The sequence below is a fragment of the Cordyceps javanica genome, chromosome 3 (assembly GCF_051103115.1).
Source record: "Cordyceps javanica chromosome 3, complete sequence".
Classification (NCBI taxonomy): Eukaryota; Fungi; Ascomycota; class Sordariomycetes; order Hypocreales; family Cordycipitaceae; genus Cordyceps; species Cordyceps javanica.
This window is the reverse complement of record NC_139297.1, coordinates 3,498,663-3,518,848: the sequence shown is the minus strand read 5'-3', so window position 1 is coordinate 3,518,848 and position 20,186 is coordinate 3,498,663. Positions and strand designations below refer to the sequence as shown.

General features: G+C 52.9%; 4 protein-coding genes across 4 annotated transcripts; 1 reads left to right on the top strand and 3 right to left on the bottom strand.

Annotated features, from left to right (window-relative positions):
- Nucleotides 1-213: 213 nt before the first annotated feature.
- V2A60_005258 (chitin synthesis regulation, resistance to congo red-domain-containing protein) lies at nucleotides 214-855 on the bottom strand (the record flags this gene model as incomplete). Its single annotated transcript, XM_083256570.1, has 2 exons — nucleotides 214-583; nucleotides 689-855. The coding sequence occupies 2 exons, from the start codon at nucleotides 853-855 to the stop codon at nucleotides 214-216; spliced, it is 537 nt and encodes a 178-aa protein (XP_083112696.1).
- A 2,853-nt stretch (nucleotides 856-3,708) lies between these two features.
- V2A60_005257 (uncharacterized protein) lies at nucleotides 3,709-4,468 on the top strand (the record flags this gene model as incomplete). The annotated part of the gene is made up of 2 exons (XM_083256569.1): nucleotides 3,709-3,849; nucleotides 3,956-4,468. 2 exons carry the CDS (start codon nucleotides 3,709-3,711, stop codon nucleotides 4,466-4,468), a joined length of 654 nt encoding a protein of 217 aa, XP_083112695.1.
- A 1,556-nt stretch (nucleotides 4,469-6,024) lies between these two features.
- V2A60_005256 (uncharacterized protein) lies at nucleotides 6,025-6,792 on the bottom strand (the record flags this gene model as incomplete). Its single annotated transcript, XM_083256568.1, has 3 exons — nucleotides 6,025-6,240; nucleotides 6,338-6,604; nucleotides 6,736-6,792. 3 exons carry the CDS (start codon nucleotides 6,790-6,792, stop codon nucleotides 6,025-6,027), a joined length of 540 nt encoding a protein of 179 aa, XP_083112694.1.
- Nucleotides 6,793-10,384: 3,592 nt separating this feature from the next.
- V2A60_005255 (carbamoyl-phosphate synthase L chain, ATP binding domain-containing protein) lies at nucleotides 10,385-14,512 on the bottom strand (the record flags this gene model as incomplete). The annotated part of the gene is made up of 9 exons (XM_083256567.1): nucleotides 10,385-13,534; nucleotides 13,599-13,660; nucleotides 13,718-13,837; nucleotides 13,893-13,924; nucleotides 13,990-14,027; nucleotides 14,082-14,093; nucleotides 14,175-14,182; nucleotides 14,244-14,264; nucleotides 14,365-14,512. 9 exons carry the CDS (start codon nucleotides 14,510-14,512, stop codon nucleotides 10,385-10,387), a joined length of 3,591 nt encoding a protein of 1,196 aa, XP_083112693.1.
- Between the last annotated feature and the right edge of the window lie 5,674 nt (nucleotides 14,513-20,186).

Below are 20,186 nucleotides of genomic sequence, written 5' to 3'. Positions count from 1 at the left end.
AAAACCATGTAGACTAGATCCAAGTCAACGCCGCAACCCGCCGCAGATGCTTTGGATTTTCAGCATCCTTCTCTTTGATTACACCCGCTTCTCACATCTCTACCCAACATTGTATTCATTAAACGTGAGACCCGTCGTCAGTTGGTGCGTCAGCCTCATTCGTGTTTCGCCTGCTCTCTCGCCAATTGCGCTCATGCGTTGACGTATCCTTCTTTATTTGGTGGGAGGTGGGCCGGGAGGAGGAGCGTAACCACCTTCGGGCTGGTACGTGTTGGGCGGGTGCTGAGGGCCTCCGTACTGCTGGTTACCGTAGTAGCCGTCGTTGGGGTTGAAGGTGGTGCCGGTGTTCTGGGGCTGTTGCGCGTTGCCGTAGTTGGGCGGCGCCTGGTAGCCCTGCTGCTGCTGGTTGTAGTCGTAGCCCTGCTGAGGATAGCCCTGCTGAGGGTAGCTCTGTTGGGCATAACCCTGGTTGTAGGTATTCTGGTTGTTTTGATTGTTGTTGCCACCCCATTTGTTGCCGGCCATCCAGCCGGTGCCCATGAAGGGCTTGGCGCCCTTGCGCGCGCGACGACGAGCGCAGCAGCTACAACGAAGCGGTTAGTCATTTCCTTCTTGTCCCGAGGTTTTCGACACGTTCAATGTGATGCGAGGAAAAAAAAAAGGAAGTAAGACAAGGAAGAAAACCTACCTGCAGAGGAATAGAAAAACGAGGGCGAAAAAAATGAGGACGCCGACGAGGACCCAGCGACCCCAGCTGTACCAGCCGCTGCGGTAGCAGTAACCGTTGCGGAAGTACCAGCCACTGGGGCATCGGCTGCCGATGTAGCGGGCGTCGAGCATGATTGTCGCGTCCATGGTGAACTGAAGCGTCGGCGCTTGATTCCCTTTTTTCCTTTTTCGTCGACGACGTAGGATGGATGAAGGAGAGAAGAAAAAGGAGGATGGCGTGTCTCTCTGGGAGAAAAAGATGGGACCTGAGAGACAGACGCGAGCAGTCTCTTGGCCAGAAAAGTGAAAGTACTGGTACCCGGCAGAGGTTATTAGTGGTGGCACTTGTTGCGACCAAAAGTGGAGAACGATTTTTGGTCGGACAGGGCTGAATTGCTAAGTAGAGAGAGAGGTCAAGGTGTTTGACTCGACTCTATTTCTGCAGGCGATGGTGAGGCTGCTTCTGCTGCCGCTGATGATGACGATGACGATGAAAGAACTGAACAGAGATACTGAAACCGGAAAGAAATTGAATGAAACAGTAGGATCAGATAAAAGGGCCACGCAACCTGAGGGCGCGGGGGGAGGGCGAGGCAGTATTAAGGTCAGAAACAAGGCCTAGCAAGCTGAAAACGAGGCGGAGCCACACGTCGCTTGTGGCTGGGTGGCCTGAGCCTGGCTGGGCAGGCCTGGGCGTCGCTGAGAATGACTTGGCCATGTTTATTTTTTTTTTCGCTGGGATCCGCATAACATGCGTTTGGTGAGATAATTGCTTGACTGCTACTCAGTTGAGGTGTAGCAGAATTTTTTTTTTTTTCTTTCTTTTTTTCTTCGTCTTCTTCTTCTTCGCCAGGTGGCGGTGCAGCAAATGCCAGACGTCATTTCTGCGAAATCCTCCTGCCCATGGCGGGGCAAAGGCGCGGCGCGGTGGGCGGTGCTCTGGAGTCTGCCAGTTCCTGTCCACTTTTCTGGCCAGGGATGGGCTTGTCTGTGGCTTGGCGTTGGTGCTTCCTGTGGCGCGCGCCCTTACTTACCAGCACGTGCTAAGAAAATAGATGCTGCACAGAATATCATGACTTCTTCTTCCTTCAACAAATGCATCCAGATTGTTTTTGGATACCGACTTCGTCATTCCATGTTGTAAAATGATCGCACATCATGAATCAATCATCATTTTGTCATGACACTCCATTATCTTCAAAATCACGAAGCCCCCTACCCAGCTAGCTGCTCGACTCTCTAGCCATCACCGACACTGACTGGAGACTGGAACGGCTCGAGGTAGGCAGTGACGCCACCCATGGCTGAATCTTGAACGACTTCTCTGAAGAAGATCATGCGCCGCGCTTTCGAAGCTAGTACAGTGGTATTTCAAGCTCGCTAGGTCCCATTAGGCTGCTATTGAAAGCGCAGACTAGCAGGATCGAGGACGGATTCGGGCCTTGACCCAAAGTACCTTGCGGGCAAAGGCTGGCTCGAGATGTGTATATGGGTTCATATTTGAACGCATACACACATATACGCATGGACACACATGGAAATCTAGAGAGGACTCAGCCCTGCATCACTCAGGGGCTCACCGGCAGTATCGTTACCTACCAATCTGCACACCATCGACAAGGCCAGCATTGACGGGTGTGCCGATGCCATCATGTCCCTTAAGCCATACACCACATCCTGGGAGCCGTGGGAGCGCCAATAATCTTTTCGACTTCTGTCAAAAAAAAAAAAAACGGGAAGACGGCGGGACCCTATGTACATAGTAGAATCGTGCATCGTGACCTATAACATGTGCATCATGACCTATAACACATGGTGACCTGTGAGGGCAGCCCCGTATACCAGTGCTAGGTATCGATACTGACTCGTTTCCTCACAGTACGTATCAGTTACCCGTACGCATGCGGTAGCTGCATGGGCGATGATAACAGCGGTCTTCCTTGCCCACTACGTGAGGGGGATACGTCGTACAATAATGAGATCCTGTTATGGACTCGTGTTCGAAATAAGGCAACCCGTCATTTGCGAAGATGCAACCATTGTGATGCAGTAATTGCGCAATTGAAAGCCCCGAGTCGAATCGACGATATTGATGATTAATCGATTCTGGACCAACTATGGAGGCAACACGAGCCTGATCTGCCCTGCATCGGTAAGCTCAGCGCAAAGACGGACTTCGACCCGGAATGTAACGCCAGTCCGGCCCGTATGCCGGATTTGACGGTGATTGGCACAACAATTATGGATGCTACTCTGCTCATCGTCAAATGTGGACGATGTGATGCTAGCCAGGCTTCACCAGCAGGCAGGGCTCATCAGTAGCTGAGATGGAGCGCAGGCTGCTAGCTTGCTTTGCGACAAGTCCCGGCCAACTACCTTATCGAGCTCCGCGGGCGTGATCGAGCTTTCTCATCCACGGAACTCTATACAAAGTCTTCAAGGCTTCTCGCAAGACCGCCGAGCCCACGCTATTTGTTGTGCTCCCCGCCGTATTTCGCGCTGCACACTTCTGCCTGACTGGAGTGGAGGACGCTACAATCGGAACGCCGATTGCGAACCGTAACGACCCTGATCTAGAAGAAATTATTGGCCCCTTTGTAAATACCCAATGCATGCGTATGACCGTCCAGGCCGAGGATTCGCTTGCTAGCTTGGTGCAGCAGGTTCGGTCGACTGTAAGCGCTGCGTTCGAAAATCAGGATGTGCATTTCGACCATATCTGGCGGGAGCAGAGACTTATATAGAAATCCATTAGTACAGTTGATGTTTGTCCTCCAAGCGTAGGGAAACCTCGGCGACATCCAGCTGGACGGCCCCGACTGTAAGGCACTACCCACAGTTCCTATGACTCGATTTGAACTAGAGTTCCACCTATTCAAGGAGAGAGAGCGACTGCGAGGCTATGTGCTCTTCTCGACAGACCCATTCGAGCTTCAAACGGTCCAGGCTATGGTTGACGTCTTCCAATAACTACCAAGTCGATGCCTGAAGCAGCCAGATATGCATATTGCCACCATTCCACTGACCGGCGACCAGCATACACTGCACAGCAAGGGTGTCCTCGAGGTCAAAAAGACCTACTACCCTCGGAACTCGAGTATTATTCATCTGTTCACCGAGAGAGTCGTCGCACACAGCGATGTAATCGCTGTGAAGGGGTCGTTGCCCGAGCAGCTGACGTACGGTGAGTTGGGCAGGCAGTCCGACAAACTCGCAGTATGGCCCGAGACGCTCATCGGAGTGCTAGCGCCGCGGTCGTGTGAAAACGGCTATTGCCTTTCTCGGCATCCTTAAAGCCAACCTGGCCTATCTACCACTCGATGTCAACAGCCCTGCCGCCCGTATAGCCGACATCTTGTCGAGTATCCCAGGCGAGAAGTTAATTCTGGCTGGTGCCAATGTGTCTACTTCAACAGATCTTGTTCATTCGTCGGACGTTGAGCTGGTAATGATTGCGGATACGATTCAATGCCAGCAACACACTTCTGACGATATAGCGGACTCGAAAAGATGCAATGATCTGCAACCGTCCGCAACGAGTCTCGCATATGTCGTGTATACGTCCGGGTCTACAGGTCGTCCAAAAGGTGTCCGGATCGAGCACCGCGGCGTCGTGCGCCCGGTCAAAAACAGCAACGTTGCCCTCGGTCTTCCTAGCAGTACAGTCATGTCTCATCTCTCAAATCTTGGCTTCGACGCTTCAACAGGGAAGATCTACGGGTATCTTCTCAATGGTGGAACGCTCATAGGTGTGGACTAATTCACCACTATTGACGTTGCCGCCCTTGGCGCAACCTTCACGCAAGAGGCTGTTAACGCAGCTTTCATGTCACCTGCCTTGCTCAAGCAGTTCCTCACGAGCATGCCCAGAGAACTTGGCGGCATTAATCATTCATGCGCGGGGGTCGATCGGTTTGACAGCCGAGACGCTATCCAGGCGCAGAAGTTGATCCGAGGAAATGTATATAATGGGTATGGCTCTGCCGGGAACACAGTCTTCAGTACAATCTATCGCATCGGCGAAGACGACCTGTTCGTCAGTGGAGTCCCTATCGGCCACCCCGTGATAACTCAGGGGCCTTTGTCATGGAGCAAAACCAGCGAAGGGTCCCTATTGGTGTGATGGGGGAGATTGTTGTCACTGGACATGGGTTGGCTGGCTCGAGGATATACGGAAACGATGCTTGACTTGCACCGCTTCGTGCGCATTACCGGCCACGACGGCCAGATCGTGAGGGCGTACCGGACGGCTGGGCTATCTTGCGCCAACAACGGAACCCCGTGGGACTACGGCTAATAAAAAGAAACATCAACAGCAGCAGCAGCAAATGAATCAGGTATCCATGTACGACGTGTACATCACTGGTATTCCAGAACCTGACGGACTTGGTCTACGGGTGCTCGTCGGCGTGAAGAAGCAAATTTGCGACAAGGCCCGGGCACAAAACATGTTGAATCGGCTGTGTGAGGCGATTCAGACCCTGAATACGTCCTCGCTACAGCCGCAGCCGCCACCGTCGCCGCATGACGTCGAGTCGTCGTCGTTTGTCTTTTCCGACGACAACCTGCTGACGCTCGTCGTAAACGCCACGGAGGAGGAAATCTGGTCCCTGTTCGACGTGCCGGGAGGGGATTCGTCAACTCGCTGCCGCCGCCAACTAGTTGGAATCTCAATCGAGCGTGTTGCGCGATGGCATGTGCTTGAACAAAGAGAAAAGGGACAAAGATCAATATGGCTTGCTTGTAGTATATTACTGTACACACTGCATGGAAAAGATGGACAAAACCTAGAGGCATATCTCACCCCCGCAATTAAGAGTCCAAAATTCTCACTTGACCCGAGAGAAGAAACAAAAGAAGAAGAAAAAACCTTGCCCTCCATTCGCCGTGTTCTAGTGTTGTTTTGCCATCGCTGTACATGACCATTGCTCGTCACTCTCGCGGAAGCCAGACCCAAAGAAGAAAACAGACAACACAGGAAAAAAAAACATGCCGAGGGGGAAAACAAGTCGCATACAAAAGTAGTCCGTGACGCCATACCGCAATAGGTGAAAGGAGCTCTTGATATCAAGACTCTTGTTGTCTTGAGAGTAGAATATTGTGTCTAAGCAGCAGACATCAAGGAAATTTTCGTGTGCCTTGATAGGATCCATTGCGAGTGGCGAGTTCGCGCATTATGCCGCCATTCGTTGTAGGTCATAATAAAGAAAAGGGGGTATTACATAACGTCAGCTTTGCATTTGTAGTTTCCACGGTGCTGGCGTGGTGGTATCGTAGTCGTGTGTTATAAAGGGAGTTGGTATGGAAATAGAGGTCTTAGAGCCCGCTGCGAGGGAAGGAGTATCGATTTCGTCGTGCCTCCTCGGCGGCCTTGGCGTTTCGATCAGCAGCTTGCTGGGCTTGCTGTTTGGCGGCCAATGCGTTAATCTTCTCGCGGGCCTTGATGAGGCTGCTGTTGTCTTGCTGCTTGATCTTGGAGCGGATCTCGTAGAGAGCCATGAGGGTAGAGGCGCGCTCGAGATCATCATCGACCTGGGTACAAAGCATGTTAGCCTGATTTTGTGTTTCTGGCCGAGAGGCGGAACAGGAGTGTTGAGCCTGGACGAGCGTGGGGTATGGAGATACTGACATCGGAGCCACCGCCGCGCGGGGTGCCGGGAATCGAGTTGGTGTTGGAAGAGGGGCGAGAGAGGTTGGGCGAACTGATGAGGATGCGGCGGCCGAGCTTGTCGAACTTGGGCAGACCGGACTGCTCCGTGGACCAGTGGCGACGCATGGCAGGAGGGCGCGGCTGCTGTTGTTGCTGGTGAGGGTGGGAGGTGGAGGATTCGCCGGCGAGGTCGGGTCGGACGATGGGGACATTGGCGTTGACGATGGCGGCGGCAGCCTGTGGTTCCTGTTGCGCATGGTTCAGCATGAAATTTTTCTCACATGCCGATGCTGTGTCTTTTCGGGCGGAGAAAACCAACAGCGCCAGACTGAGGGGAGAGAAGGAGGGAGGGGGGGGGGGGGGTAAGCAATACATACGGCGGCACCCAGGTTACTCAAATCGGCGAGGACCTGAGAAAGTTGTAGGCTCTCCATGACGACGGACTGTCTGTAAAGGGTCTGCTATAGGAGTATTGGAGAGAGAGGAGAGAGACCAAGGGCGGGAGGATAGCGGTTGGCAGCGAAAGGCGCGGCGCCAAGGAAGGCAGAGCAGTCGCAAGCGACGTAGGCGGAGAGGTTCGGTGCGGTCGTGGGGACTGCGAGACCGGTGGGAACGTGGCCAAATACTGGGTTTGCGGACTGAAGCGGTGCGGACGATTGGGTGGAGGCTGGTAAGCGGCTCAAGAGAATGGCAAGAAGAATGCGCAAGACGGTGGTATGGACTATTATGCGACGCCTTGTAGACGGGGTTGCGGTAGAGGTTGTTGGGGGTGGTGGTACGGAGTGGTGGTTGATGATGAATGAATGAGGAGGGAATGAGGATTTTGAGGGCGCGTGCTTGGGGGAGGAGAAAATTAAGTCTTGGCTGATGAAAGCAGCTGGAGTTGGAGTGGAGGGGGTTGTTCGGCACCTACGGGGGGGGCCAGCGCCACTGACCAGGACTGGATTACAGAGGTAGATTCCACTAAAGTGAAAATTTTGAAAGCCGCCAGTTTTGGGTTCAAAGTTGATGAGAAAGAAGCATTAAAAAAAAGGAAAGCGAAAAGAAGATACAGAATAAGAAGAGGATGAGAAAGAAGAGAAAGAAGAGAAAGCCCGGCCCGAGTAATGCATCAAAATTCATCATGAAGGGATAGACATCTGTCTGAATACCTACCTGGCTTGACGTGACGGGCAGTCCCCTAGCACTGTGTCTACTCAGTATACCAGTAAGTCTATAATAATGGTCCACTGAGTACGCCTGTAGATGCCAGGATGTCCACCTCAGATTACCTACTGCGACGTGCAACCCCGCTGCCCGCATGGCGCCTGGCCGGGCCCTATTCAACTTGGGACCCGCCCTGTAATAATTTCAAGTCGCTACTATTAACTGATACATACTACGGCGTATGGGAGTAGTCCGTTAGTTAGTACCAAGGTGATTCGAGAGCTCCGGCATCTGCGGGGTCACGCGCTAACCCCCACACTTTTTTTTTTGGTTGCCTTCTTTTTTGGCCCTTTAAGCCCCCCTGGAGCTCCGCTTCTTCCTTGTCGTCAATCACCTAACCCTTGTTGCCTGGCCTGGGCCGGCAGACTTTGGTAACTAAGTCTACTAGTAGCGATGGGTGCAACAAAAACTATAGAACTGAGGGAAACAAGGAAGAAGAAGAAAGGAGACGAAGAAGAAAAAAAGTAGAAGAAGAAGAAACATTCAAGCACCAAATCATCAATCGTCATTATTCATTTTCCCTGCCTCGAGTAATACTGTCACTTGCACCAACAAAGTATGACGTGACAGCCTGGTTGTCCATGCAGGCTTATTACTGATGCTACTTGGTACATGCCCAGCATTACTATAGGGGATATAATAACTAGGTACCTACCTCATGTGCCTGCTCTGTGCAGAGAGGCATCTGTCTATACTGATATAATTGCCTTGTAATCCTCTGTAAAAAAAGAAGACAAGAAACAAGAAATCCTCTCCAAACAACATTAGCCATCGGCCCTATTATTCAAGTCATCACACATAGACCATGATCATTTATTCATCGTACCAGAATGCATCCATTCATTCCCCTCTTACCCTCCTCTTCTCCTCACGTCTCCCCCTTCCGACGCACCACCCACCATCGAACCCTTCCTTGGCTTTCCGGAATGCAACGCTGCTTGCTGCTCGCCCTCTCTCCGTCTTGCACCCTGCATGTCACCACGACGCCCTCTAGCCCTCTTTCGCAAACCCCGTTGAGTATTGATGACAACTCTTTCTCTCTCTCTCTCTCTCTTTTTCTTTCTTTCTTTTTCTTCTTCTCAGCCATTTATCATTGCACTTTGACCGACACAGTGGTCTCGTCCCAATCACCACTCAGCACAGCCATCATCATAAACATTGTCATGATCCTATTCATCATCACCATTATCATCATCATAAAACCAAGGCCGGCGGGCGCCTCGAGAAAGAAATGAAACTTGGCAGCCTAGTCCACGCCGGGCCACCCGTTTTCCCTGATTGGACTCTTCTTTCGTCACTCCTACACACCGGCCAATGTCAGCCAATGCACCCGCGTGAGCTCTAGTCTTGTCTCCATCCAATCCCCCCTTCTCCCTTTTCCATACACAGTTGACAGATAGAGGCACACACACACACACGACGCGTGGCTTTCATCAGGCTTGCATTTCAGCCTGTCCCTGTGCCGCATATCAAGCACACACACATCCCAATCACACACACACACACACACCGACCGTCGGAGCACCCCATCCATCCGCAACCACCAACCTGTGATGCTCTTCAGTTGACTTGCCGCCACAAAGGTAAAAAAGCAAAGGGGCGGGGGGTTCGTGACTTTGAGGTCAATGTCGCGACTCGGACGCCCTTCTTCCCCCTGATGCTTTCCCCTTCCCCCTCATCAGCCCTCCCGGCCGGTCTGCGGCCCTCTCTGCTCCGATATTTGGCCCAGCTCAGCCCGTCCACCCGTCCATCTCCCCGCTTCCATGCGACAAGACCAGCGCGTGGTGGGTGGGCTGAAAGCTCCAACCTTTTTTGTCACATAAAAACTCGTAAAATAAACTCGCCTTCCCGATCCTTGAGAGCAGCGAAGAGGGTGGGCAGCGCGCACCTCTTCTGCCGTAGACGGCCTTTTGTCGGTCTCTGGCTCTCTCTCCCCTCCCTATCTCTCTCTCTCTCTCAGTCTCCGGGAAGAGAGTCTCCGTGTTCGCACCCCCCTGGCCATCGTAAATTAACATTGCAACGTTTCTCGTCCATCACCACCACCACCTCCATCCCTCCGCAGCCCACTCTGTCGAGTGTGGCTGTCTAGAATGCAAAATCCATAGGTCAAAAGTGCACAAACGATTGGTTTCTAATTTTTTATTACTTTAACTATCAATTGTACCACATTTGACAGACAGCACTTGTCGCCAAGCTCTTTTCTCCCCGTCTCATCCTCATCCGGAAGAGACCCTCACAGACTTGATCGCTTGTGGAGCTGCACCACTGGACTGATCAACCAAAGATGGCATCGTTCGCACACACCACCTCCAGGACCCTTGGTGTTGCAATGATTCAACACTGCTTTGTTTGTCGGCCGTTTTTGTGTTTTCATTCTTCGTCTTTTTTCGAGATTTGTACCCCGTCTTCACCTGCTGGTACATTCATTCGAAACATCACCTGCTTGTTAGTCGCCGCTCATCCTACGCCCGGTGATCCGCCCTTATTGAGCATCCACCCCAACTCCTCGGATCGTTTCGATGATTGATTAAGGATCGTATGTTCAACCGACAACAGTTCATTTTTATAATCAGCCCCCACCTCGCTAGTTTCTTCACCATCAATTCATCTCTCTCGCATTACCAGTAGTCAATAGTTGCTCAAGTCACGAACCCCTACTCACACGCCACCACGCAACAGCACACGACATTCAGAGCATTTGTCATCCAAATATATATACATACTATCAAGTGCTACAAAGTAAAACAATCATAATTTCAGTTCCGTTTCCCGTTTCACGCCGTTTCACGCATCAATTTTTGCCATATACTCTTGCCAGGTTTATTTGGTGATGCGGCAGACGAGGTCGGAGCCATCGACGGAATCACCTTCCTTGACCTGCAGGCCGGAAACCTTGCCGCTGTGGGGAGCCGAGATGACCATTTCCATCTTCATCGCCGACAGGACCGCAAGAGGGTCGCCCTTCTTAACGTCCGAGCCTTCGTGCACTCTCATCTCAACCAAAACACCAGACATGGGAGCACCCACCTGGCTCGAGTCGGTGGGATCGGCCTTGGGGCGGCTAACATTCTCAACGGCAGCCTTCTTGTCAACAACGGTGACCTGGCGGACCTCGCCGTTCATCTCAAAGAACACCTCGCGCTGGCCAGTATTCTCGCTCAGGGGACCAACAGCAAGGAGCTTCAGAATCAGAACCTTGCCCTTCTCCAGCTCAACGTTGAACTCCTCACCAATCTCGGGCTTGGAAAGGAAGAAGCGAGTAGGAAGGACTGACAGGTCGCCATACTGGTCAACAAACTTGCGGTAGTCCTCAAAGACCTTGGGGTACATGACATAAGAGGCAATGTCGCAGTCCGTGATGGGCGCGCCGTACTTCTTGCCCAGGTCCTTCTTGACCTTGGCAAAGTCGACAGGATCGAGGTACAGACCGGGGCGCTTGTCGAGCTTGCGGCGTCCGCGCAGGGCATCGGTCCGAAGAGGCTCGGGGAATCCGCCGTAGGGCTGACCCATCAGACCCTCGAGGAATTCCAAAACAGAGCCGGGGAAGTCAAGCTCGCTGGCACGAGCCTTGACGGCCTCAGCGTCAAGTCCGTTTGACACCATGAACTGGGCCAGATCACCCACAACCTTGGAGGTAGGAGTGACCTTGACGATATCGCCAAGGAGATCGTTTGCCTGCTCGTAGGCCTTCTTGGTCTCAAGCCACTGGGAGCCGAGACCGAGCTGCGAAGCCTGGAACATCATGTTGGTGAGCTGACCACCAGGGATCTCGTGCTCGTAAACCTCAGGGTCGGGACCGGCGAGATGGGCCTCGAAGGGAGAGTAGAGGAGACGGAGCTGCGACCAGTAGGTGTCCAGGGCGCGAACCTGGTGAGCATCCAGGCCAGGCTCGAGGCCAGTGCCCTCGAGAGAGGCCATAATAGCATTGATGCTGGGCTGCGAAGTCATACCAGACAGACTATCGGTAGCAGCATCGACGGCGTCGGCACCCGCCTTGGCACAGGCAACCATCGAGGCAACACCCGTACCAGCCGAGTCGTGGGTGTGCACGTGAATGGGAAGGTCGGGGTACTTCTCACGGATAGCGCCGATGAGGAGGGTAGCAGCGTGGGGCTTGAGAACACCAGCCATATCCTTGATACCGAGAATGTGGATATCGAGCTTGACCAGCTTCTCAACAAGGTCCAGGTAGTACTGCAAGTTGTACTTCTTGTTGGGGTTGAGCATGTCACCACTGAAGCAGACGGTACCCTCAACAACACCACCGGCCTTGTGCACAGCCTTGATACCGACCTCGAGCTGGTCAATATCGTTCAGAGCATCAAAGACACGGAAGATGTCGACACCGTTCTTCTTAGCCTGGTCGACAAACTGGTCGATGGCGTTGTCGGGGAGAGAAGAATACGCAACACCGTTGGCACCACGTAGGAGCATCTGGAATGGAATGTTGGGAACAAGCTTGCGCATCTTGCGAAGACGGTCCCAAGGATCCTCGTAAAGGAAGCGCATGGCGACATCAAAAGTCGCACCGCCCCAGCATTCCAGACTGAACAGGTTGGACAGGGCATGGCTGGTCTCCTTGGCAATGTTGAGCAGATCAACAGTACGGACACGGGTGGCGAGAAGAGACTGGTGAGCATCACGCCAAGTGGTGTCCATGAGAAGGCAGCCCTTGTTCTGGCGAACAGCCTTGGCAAAGGCCTTGGGGCCTTGCTCGACGAGAATGTTTCTCCAACCCTTCTGGCAAGGCTCGCTGACGTCGACCTTGGTGCCATCGGAACGGATAATTTCGGGAATGATGATGTCACCCTTGAACTTGGGCTCTCCAATCTGGCCCTTGATGGAGCTGCCGTTGACGGCAACATCACCGAGGTAGGCGAGCAGCTTCTGGCCTCTGTTCTGGCTGCTGAGGAGGTCAAAGAGCTCGGGCGTGTCATCGATGAATGTGGTCCAGCAGTTGCTGTCGATGAAGGTAGGGTGGGTAAGCAGACGGGCCAGGAAGGGAATGTTGGTCTTGACACCGCGCACACGGAACTCGATGAGAGCACGGAGAACCTTTCTGCGGGCAATCTCATAGGTGGAACCGTGGCAGGTACACTTGACCAGCATAGAGTCGTAGAAGGGTGTAATGACGGAGCCGGCGAAACCGTTTCCACCGTCAAGGCGAACACCAGCACCACCAGCAGTTCTGTAGACCTCGATCTTTCCAGTGTCAGGCTGGAACTGCTTAGCAGGATCTTCAGTGGTGATACGGCACTGAATAGCGAAGCCGCGAGTGGAGATGCGGTCCTGGGTCAGGCCAAGCTGCGCCAGTGTGGCACCAGCGGCAATCTGGATCTGAGCCGCAACGATATCGATGCCGGTAATTTCTTCAGTGATGGTGTGCTCGACCTGGATTCTGGGGTTGATCTCGATGAAGTAGTAACGGTTCTGCTGGTCGACAAGGAACTCGGCGGTACCGGCATTGCGGTAGTTGACCGACTTGGCCAGCTTGACGGCGTCGGCGAGAATTGCGTCTCTGGTCTCGACGGGGAGGTCCTTGGCGGGAGCAATCTCGACAACCTTTTGGTGGCGTCGCTGGACGGAGCAATCACGCTCGTACAGGTGAACAATGTTGCCGTGGTTATCACCGAGAAGCTGGACCTCAATGTGCTTGGGCTTGTCGAGGAAGCGCTCGACAAAGACGGTGCCGTTACCAAAGGCAGACTTGGCCTCCGAGGTGGCACGCTCGAAGCTCTCCTGGAGGGTCTCGGCTTCGCGGACTACACGCATACCACGACCACCGCCACCATAAGCGGCCTTGATGATGATGGGGAAACCATACTCGTCGGTGAAGGACTTGACCTCCTCGAAAGTGGCAACAGCACCCTCGGTACCGGGAACGACAGGAACCTTGGCTGCGATGGCAAGCTTTCTGGCGGAGACCTTGTCACCAAGAGCGTCAATCACATCAGGGGAGGGACCGACGAACTAGAAGAAGGAAGATTATTAGCGAATGCAAAACTTTTGCACTTGAGCGAACAAGCCGACTTACAATGAGACCAGCCTTTTCGACGTTGCGAGCGAATTCGGCGTTCTCGGAGAGAAAGCCGTAACCTAGTGGAGTTAGCTCGGGAAGTGCTGCAGAGTGGCGTCATTGGGGTAGCGTCGTACCGGGATGAATTAGTTGAGCGCCGTGCTCGACAGCAATTTTGATGATTTCGTCGCCAGCGAGATAGGCACCGACGGGGGTATATTGACCGCGCTTTCCAATCACGTAGGCTTCGTCGGCCTCTGTTGGGGATGGTTAGCGTGGGGGCAAGACAGTGAGGCGGGGTAGACGGCGTACTTTGACGGTGCATGCTTAGACGATCCTCATAGCTACGGAGGGTTAGCGAGGCGTGTAACAAGGACGTTTCGTGTCTTGTAGCAAATAGTAGTAGTACCTGAAGACGGCAATGGTGTGTAGTGAGAGTTCGTGGGCCTGCGCTCGTGTTAGATTCCGCGGTGCGCGCTAACCGGGTGGGCGGCTACTTACAGTTCTGAAGATCTAGAATGCCGGGACAACATGGTTAGCTCGGACAAGTCGCAATTGGGCCGCCATTCAGAAAGTGAAAGGGTGTCTCCATACTCGGATAGCTATAGGACTTCTGTCAGCAGCTTGCAATGTGATTGTGGGTAGTTGTTGAGGGCGACTTACGGATTTCACCGCGGTTGGCGACTGTACGTTTGAGGCCTCGGTTAGCACAGGACTAGCTAGACTCTGTTGCAGAGCCATTGGCAGCGGTTGCCAACGGCCAAGCACATGGAACAAGACTGACCGAGAATCTTCTTGAGCTGCATGATGCTCGAGTTGGCGCGGATGTGCTGAACCGTCTGCTGCTGCTGGGGCTCGTCGTCGGCATCTTCAAAGACGTCGTTGAAGGTGAGGGCCTGCTGCGGCAGAGACGCCGTCGGGAGGGGCGCCATGGTGGGAGATTTGTGGCAGAGAAGGGCGGGACAGCAAGACAGAGGCGCGAATTGAAGGGAATACGGATGCGAGATGGGATGGAAAGGGGAAAGGGAAGAAAAAAGACGGGGAGAGGAGGAGAGAGTTTTGAGGTGGGAGAGATGGAGGGGACCTGGCGGGCTACTTAAAAAGGTTCACAAGCAAAGCCGAGAGAGAGACGAGCTGGTGAGGGACAGCGGGGCACTGAGAACAGAGAGCAGCGACAAGCAGCTGGCAGCTGGCAGCTACTTAGTCTAGCAGTGGTGGCAGCAGGAAGGAAGCGCCGCCAGTCTGGTTTAGTGAGTTACTTATAGTGAGTAGGTAGTCTGTGGCTGGCTCGGGCTGGCAACAGGTACTGACCTGCTTGCCTGTAAGCTAGGTACTTAGTGGGGGAGCCAGGGGAGGGAGGGGAGGGGGGTGGCAGGTATTACCACAGTGACACCAGGGACAAACTGTACCTGTATCTGACCACCTCCTTGACGGGAATCGAGGCTGTTTTGTCGCAGCTGACCTGGCTCAAAAATAAGAGATAAAAACAAAAATAGACTCTGATCATGAATCTCGTTTTGAAATTTTTCTTCTTTTTTTGGGCTTCATACAGGGTCCAGGAAAGTATGCTGATGCCATGTCCTGCGTAGGGTTGGGGGTGTCGCTAACAGCCAGGTAGGTAGGTACCAGTAAGAAGCTATCAGAGGTACCTCACCAGATTCAACGCCGAGCCGTCCCATTCATCCCAGGCCTCGTTGCGTTGGCCCCCCATGAGCTCTCCTTTTTTTTTTTTTTTTGGCGCAGGGCTTCAGGCAATCTTCAAGCTTCAAAGGTCCGACTTGACTCTGGCACGATACCAAAACAACCACAGAACAGCCCACATGGCGGTTCATAGGCTGTCTCTCGTAACGCTTTCGGACCAGGGGGGTTGGGAACGCTTTTGGGTGCTGGGTCGCCCTGCAGAGCAACCACCGCCCGCTCGAGCTTCGGTCCTCCAAGTGCCGTGGCCCCGGCTTGACGGAGATGCAAGCCGAGCCATGGCAGTTAGTCATTCTGAGAGAGAAAAAAAAAAGCCCCCGTCCTAAGATATCCATCATGGCTTTTTTTCTTTCTACTTACCGCCAGTAACCAGATGGCAACAATACAAAAAGGCAAGTCTCCCCGTTCCCCCAATGTCGGCCCCCTCCGCGCGGCCGAGACGACCCTTTCCACGGTCAACATGACTCCGGTTGCTCAATTTGTCTCAGACGCCAACAGCCTAGCGTTTAAGCTTCTCCAGATGTGTGCCCCGTGCTTGACAACCCAGCAAAGCCCATCATCACTCGTCTTCTCCAGACCTGCCAGGTCCCTCCAGTTCAGACTTCTAGGATGAAAACCACGCCCCCCCTCCCAAAGCTCTCGAGCTAGGCTCTATACGCCAACTCCAACCCCGGACGGGTTGTTGCTCGAGCTGGTCGCGGCGTCCAGATTATCTTTTCCTGTCAGCACTTTTTTCTGAGACGCTGCATTAGACACCGTCATGAGCATAATAGATCTCCCAACCCGTCACAACACCACGCGTCGCCCTCTGGCTTGGCGACGGGCATTCGCCGTCCGTCCGTCGTCTCATCACAGCACACCATGGTTTTCTTACCTCGAGTCCCGGCAAGTCTCAGCGATGCCCAGTCGTAATAGCTGACCGCCGCCCACTAATGCTCCCCGTAGCCTCGAGTCAACTCCGCTAAGCTCGCACCGTTTCAGTTAGGTTGTTGCAAAGAAAACTTCAGCCCGTCGGTGGTCATTCGGCGCTCGTCCTACAGTATACGTGAGCCATTGACCAATCACAGTCATTGGATAACGGCACATTACGCCAGTAGACAGATTCGTTCAGTCAAGTATCTGTACATACATCAAACAAATCTCGACTCGGTGTAATAAACTCCTGGCAGACAGAACAGCCTATTTTTTGTCTTTCAAGTCATATAGACATGGTTCCTGTTACCTATAGCCATGGTGTTTATTTTTCATCATGATGAGATGCTAAATTCGGAACTTTCTTCACCTCCTGGCGTCGCTGTCGTCGCAAGGAGACCAAGTGCGCTACCACCCTGGAGCTTGCCAAACCCACCGAGACAGCAGGGTTGGTTCACACCTTATTGTCCCCCAGAGTTACTTACCAGTGACCACTCAGCTCATGTGCAAATCTGAGGCCTATCAATCTCAGATTTGTTGAGATATGAGTAAGAAAGCTGGCCCAGCAGTGTCAGCCCTCAACCCGCCAAGGCTGTGTATTACCGAGATGTATTACCACAGGCTGCGTTGCCTCCCCCCCTCGTACTGCATTTGTCTGAGACGTGCGGGATTGAAATGCGAGCTTTTTCTTTTCAGAAACTGCAGCCGGCTCGCCAGTACCCCGATGGCTTCCAAGCAAGGCAACCCTCGCAGTATAGCTTGCTTCTGGACTGCACCGGCGCTCGCAGCAAGCCTTGACTACAACTGAGTAGTCGGTTCGAAGAGGGGCAAGAGGAGGAGAGAGGGGGGGGGGGGGCGTGTACGGAGCAAAATCAAGCCAACAACAAGCTCCCTCTCTCCCTGTGTGTGCTCTCGCTATTCTCGTGCCTCCATGACGAGAAAACATGTGTCACTGGCCAGGGCTTGTGAGAAGCCGAAATGGGAGAAGCACGAGCAAAACAGCGTTTTTGCGCCAGGTGACCGCGTGATTGACATGGTGGTATGCCAGATTCGGAACAAATCGAGACTTGGACGAGCACATGGTTCCTGACTATTTTCGCCATGGCCCTCAGCTCGCCGAGTGCCTTGAGCCGCCGTTCGCCGCCCGTCTCCGCGCCTCCCCGCGTTGGCTCTTGTTTGTTGCCCGCGGTGCGCAGAGGGAAAAACAAAAGGCTACCAAGGGACACCGAAGCGTTTTCGCCCGGGACCGTTCACGGCTCTAATGCAAGATTGCTATTTCCCTCGGTTGCTTGTACGTAAATCTCTCTTACCCCGTGTTTTTTCGCCACGGCTATACCAAATGAGCCCCCCGCGCCGCGCCGCATCTGATTTTCGTCCCTGCCCTTCTCCCCCCTTCCCCGACGACAGCAAACGACCACAACAACAGAAGTAACATGATAAATCCCGATCCAGGCGGCACTAAGTAGCTGGGCCGTTTTCCACTTGTTTTTGGTATTCCTGCTCCCATTGCTCCTCGGCCTCTGGGCGTACCGCACTGCTGCAACTTGGCACAGGCATCGGCATTGACCTCCCATAACCGAAACACGCCGAGTGGCAGATGCATCTACAACAACCGTGCGAATCGTACCCTGCAAAAGAAAAAAAAAACATCTTGTTGCAGAATCACACATGCCTAATACTTGGCAGGAAGAGCACGTATCCAGCTGTACAACACATAATTGTCCTCCATATCATCCAATGCTCATTACGCCATGTGCCTCTTCACACACAAGTATGGACCAACTTGCGAGTGAGCATACAGCCTCAGCATCTTGCGATATTACTCTTCTCTTTCGTCAGACTGAATACCCCCCATGTTCTCAGCCGGAGCCACATCCACTGGAGCCTGTCTCGAGAGATCCAGCCGAGCTAGCGCAGAGGACCCATTGGGGCCATTGATAGAGTCTTTTATTAGTTTACCTTTCCACCTTGCTGGAGCCAGGAAACAGCCTGCAAATACTTACAGCCCAAGCAAGAGAGAAAATAAGAAATCACAGACACACACAAACCTAGCCGGCCTGACCCAGTAACCCCACAACGGGCCAACCTCGAGCTCCCGAGAGCCAGTCTATCGCCCCTCTTCCTTGTCTAAATAGTGTCCCTCTGCTCGCCCCGTGACGTCGCCAGCGGCCTGCAGTAACAAACCGTATCCATTCTTTCCGCCATGGTTAATAAAAACGCCCTCCCCGAAAAAACGAAAATTCTCCTAGTCTGCAGGTGATCGTTTCCGGTATTGCGCAATTGCCATTGGCGCGGTACGTAATGGCCATCCCTCTCAAGGCAGCCACGGCGCCGGCTGGTGGAAGACGAGATGAAAAATTCTTCCGAGTAACGTGCTTCACTTGGCAGAATCCATCTCTCTTGATAAGGCTGGTTGTCGTTGTGCGCTTGGCTTGTTACATACATACATGCCAGGTTGAACGGGAGGGTCGCGGAGATAGGCACCGTTGCATAGATAAGACAAGAGATAGCGGTTTATTAAATCTCTCGTCCTGGAGATAATAACTGGGCGAGGCTAGGAAAAAGCGGTCTCAAGTCAGTGTCAGCTCCGACCTCGGCTTGCCTGCTCAAGACATGTCATCTCTAAAAATATAGTCACTAGCCTTGTTACGAAACGGTCCAAATCCCTGGGTCGAGAGAGGATGAGAAGAAATCTCTTCAATTCAAATCGGTAATTGTTCCAGAACAATGGCCAGGCGTCACATGGACCGGCCATCAACCCACACCAACAACCCCCTTGTTGTGTACAAACTGGTCCATTTATAGCGCTTCCAAATGCCGATTTCTGTGACATAATCGGTCGGCTACCAGAGGATACCTACGGGCGCAGCTCCAACTACGTACACTGGTCCAATAGAACAAGTCAATTTCATCTTTGAATTTTTTTTAGCATGGCGTGCCTAGCCATGACTGGCTCACCTCCTGTGTCAAAGCAACGACAGACAGCTCGTTGCAAACGTTCCCCATCGTGACCATCAGCTTTGACTTGACCCATGAGTCAGTTCTTTACGAGAATGACTTTCCAGTGCCTTGTGGCGATACATTGTTTCTATAGAGCTAGCATTGGCCCGATATTATGCCATGGTCACAATGATACGTTGATCTCTCTAGTCCATATAGGTGGTGTGGTTTGGTGAAGCAAGATGGACTGTAGCTATCAAGGTCGAAAGCTTACAGAACTATCCCTTTCCCTAGCATGGCTGCGAATCAATGGTTGGTAGACACTTCTTTCGATACAGGCGTGTGGAACCATTGGTCCTGCGGGCTCTGCCAATCCCATAGCTATCCTCAAACAGAATGCTGTTGCTCGAATGTCACTGTGCTTCTCCGATAGAGAGATCCAACAGAGAAAACCGCTCTCTTTGGTCCACTATTTCCGTGACTATTTCCACACAATCTGTGCTAAAGTTTATAACAGATCGGAGCAAATTGACGCATGATCCGAGAACTCTCGCAAACAGAGCCAGTGTCGCGATAGTCAACTTGTGGCCGGGCAAGGAAAGTGAGAAGCGGGCATATGTTCATCACATCGTATGAGAACAAATCTCGTGGACATGAACGCAACGATTCACTCCAAAGAAATGAACCAAACATGTTTCTACCTGTCCCAGCGCATGCCCTCCATGAACCTCCTTTGGCAGGCGGAAACTCCACCCCAATATACAGCTGCGGCCATCTGCAGCCCCTGTCATGATAAACGTTGTACAATACTCCCCGGTGCATCATTTTCTCTAGTTTGCCATTGTGAAGCTGAGAAGGCAGGGTGGCCCGCCTTGGTTTTCATCACAGATCATATTGCCAGCACTTCCTCGTGAGCACCAGTGCCTATGAGTTGCAAGCATCAAGGGTATTTAATCGTAAGAAGACGCTTCTTTGTTATGCCTGATAAGGTTATATGAATATCGTATGCCTATGGCCACGCAATTATACAGGTCACGTCGGATCCGGCTTGCTTGC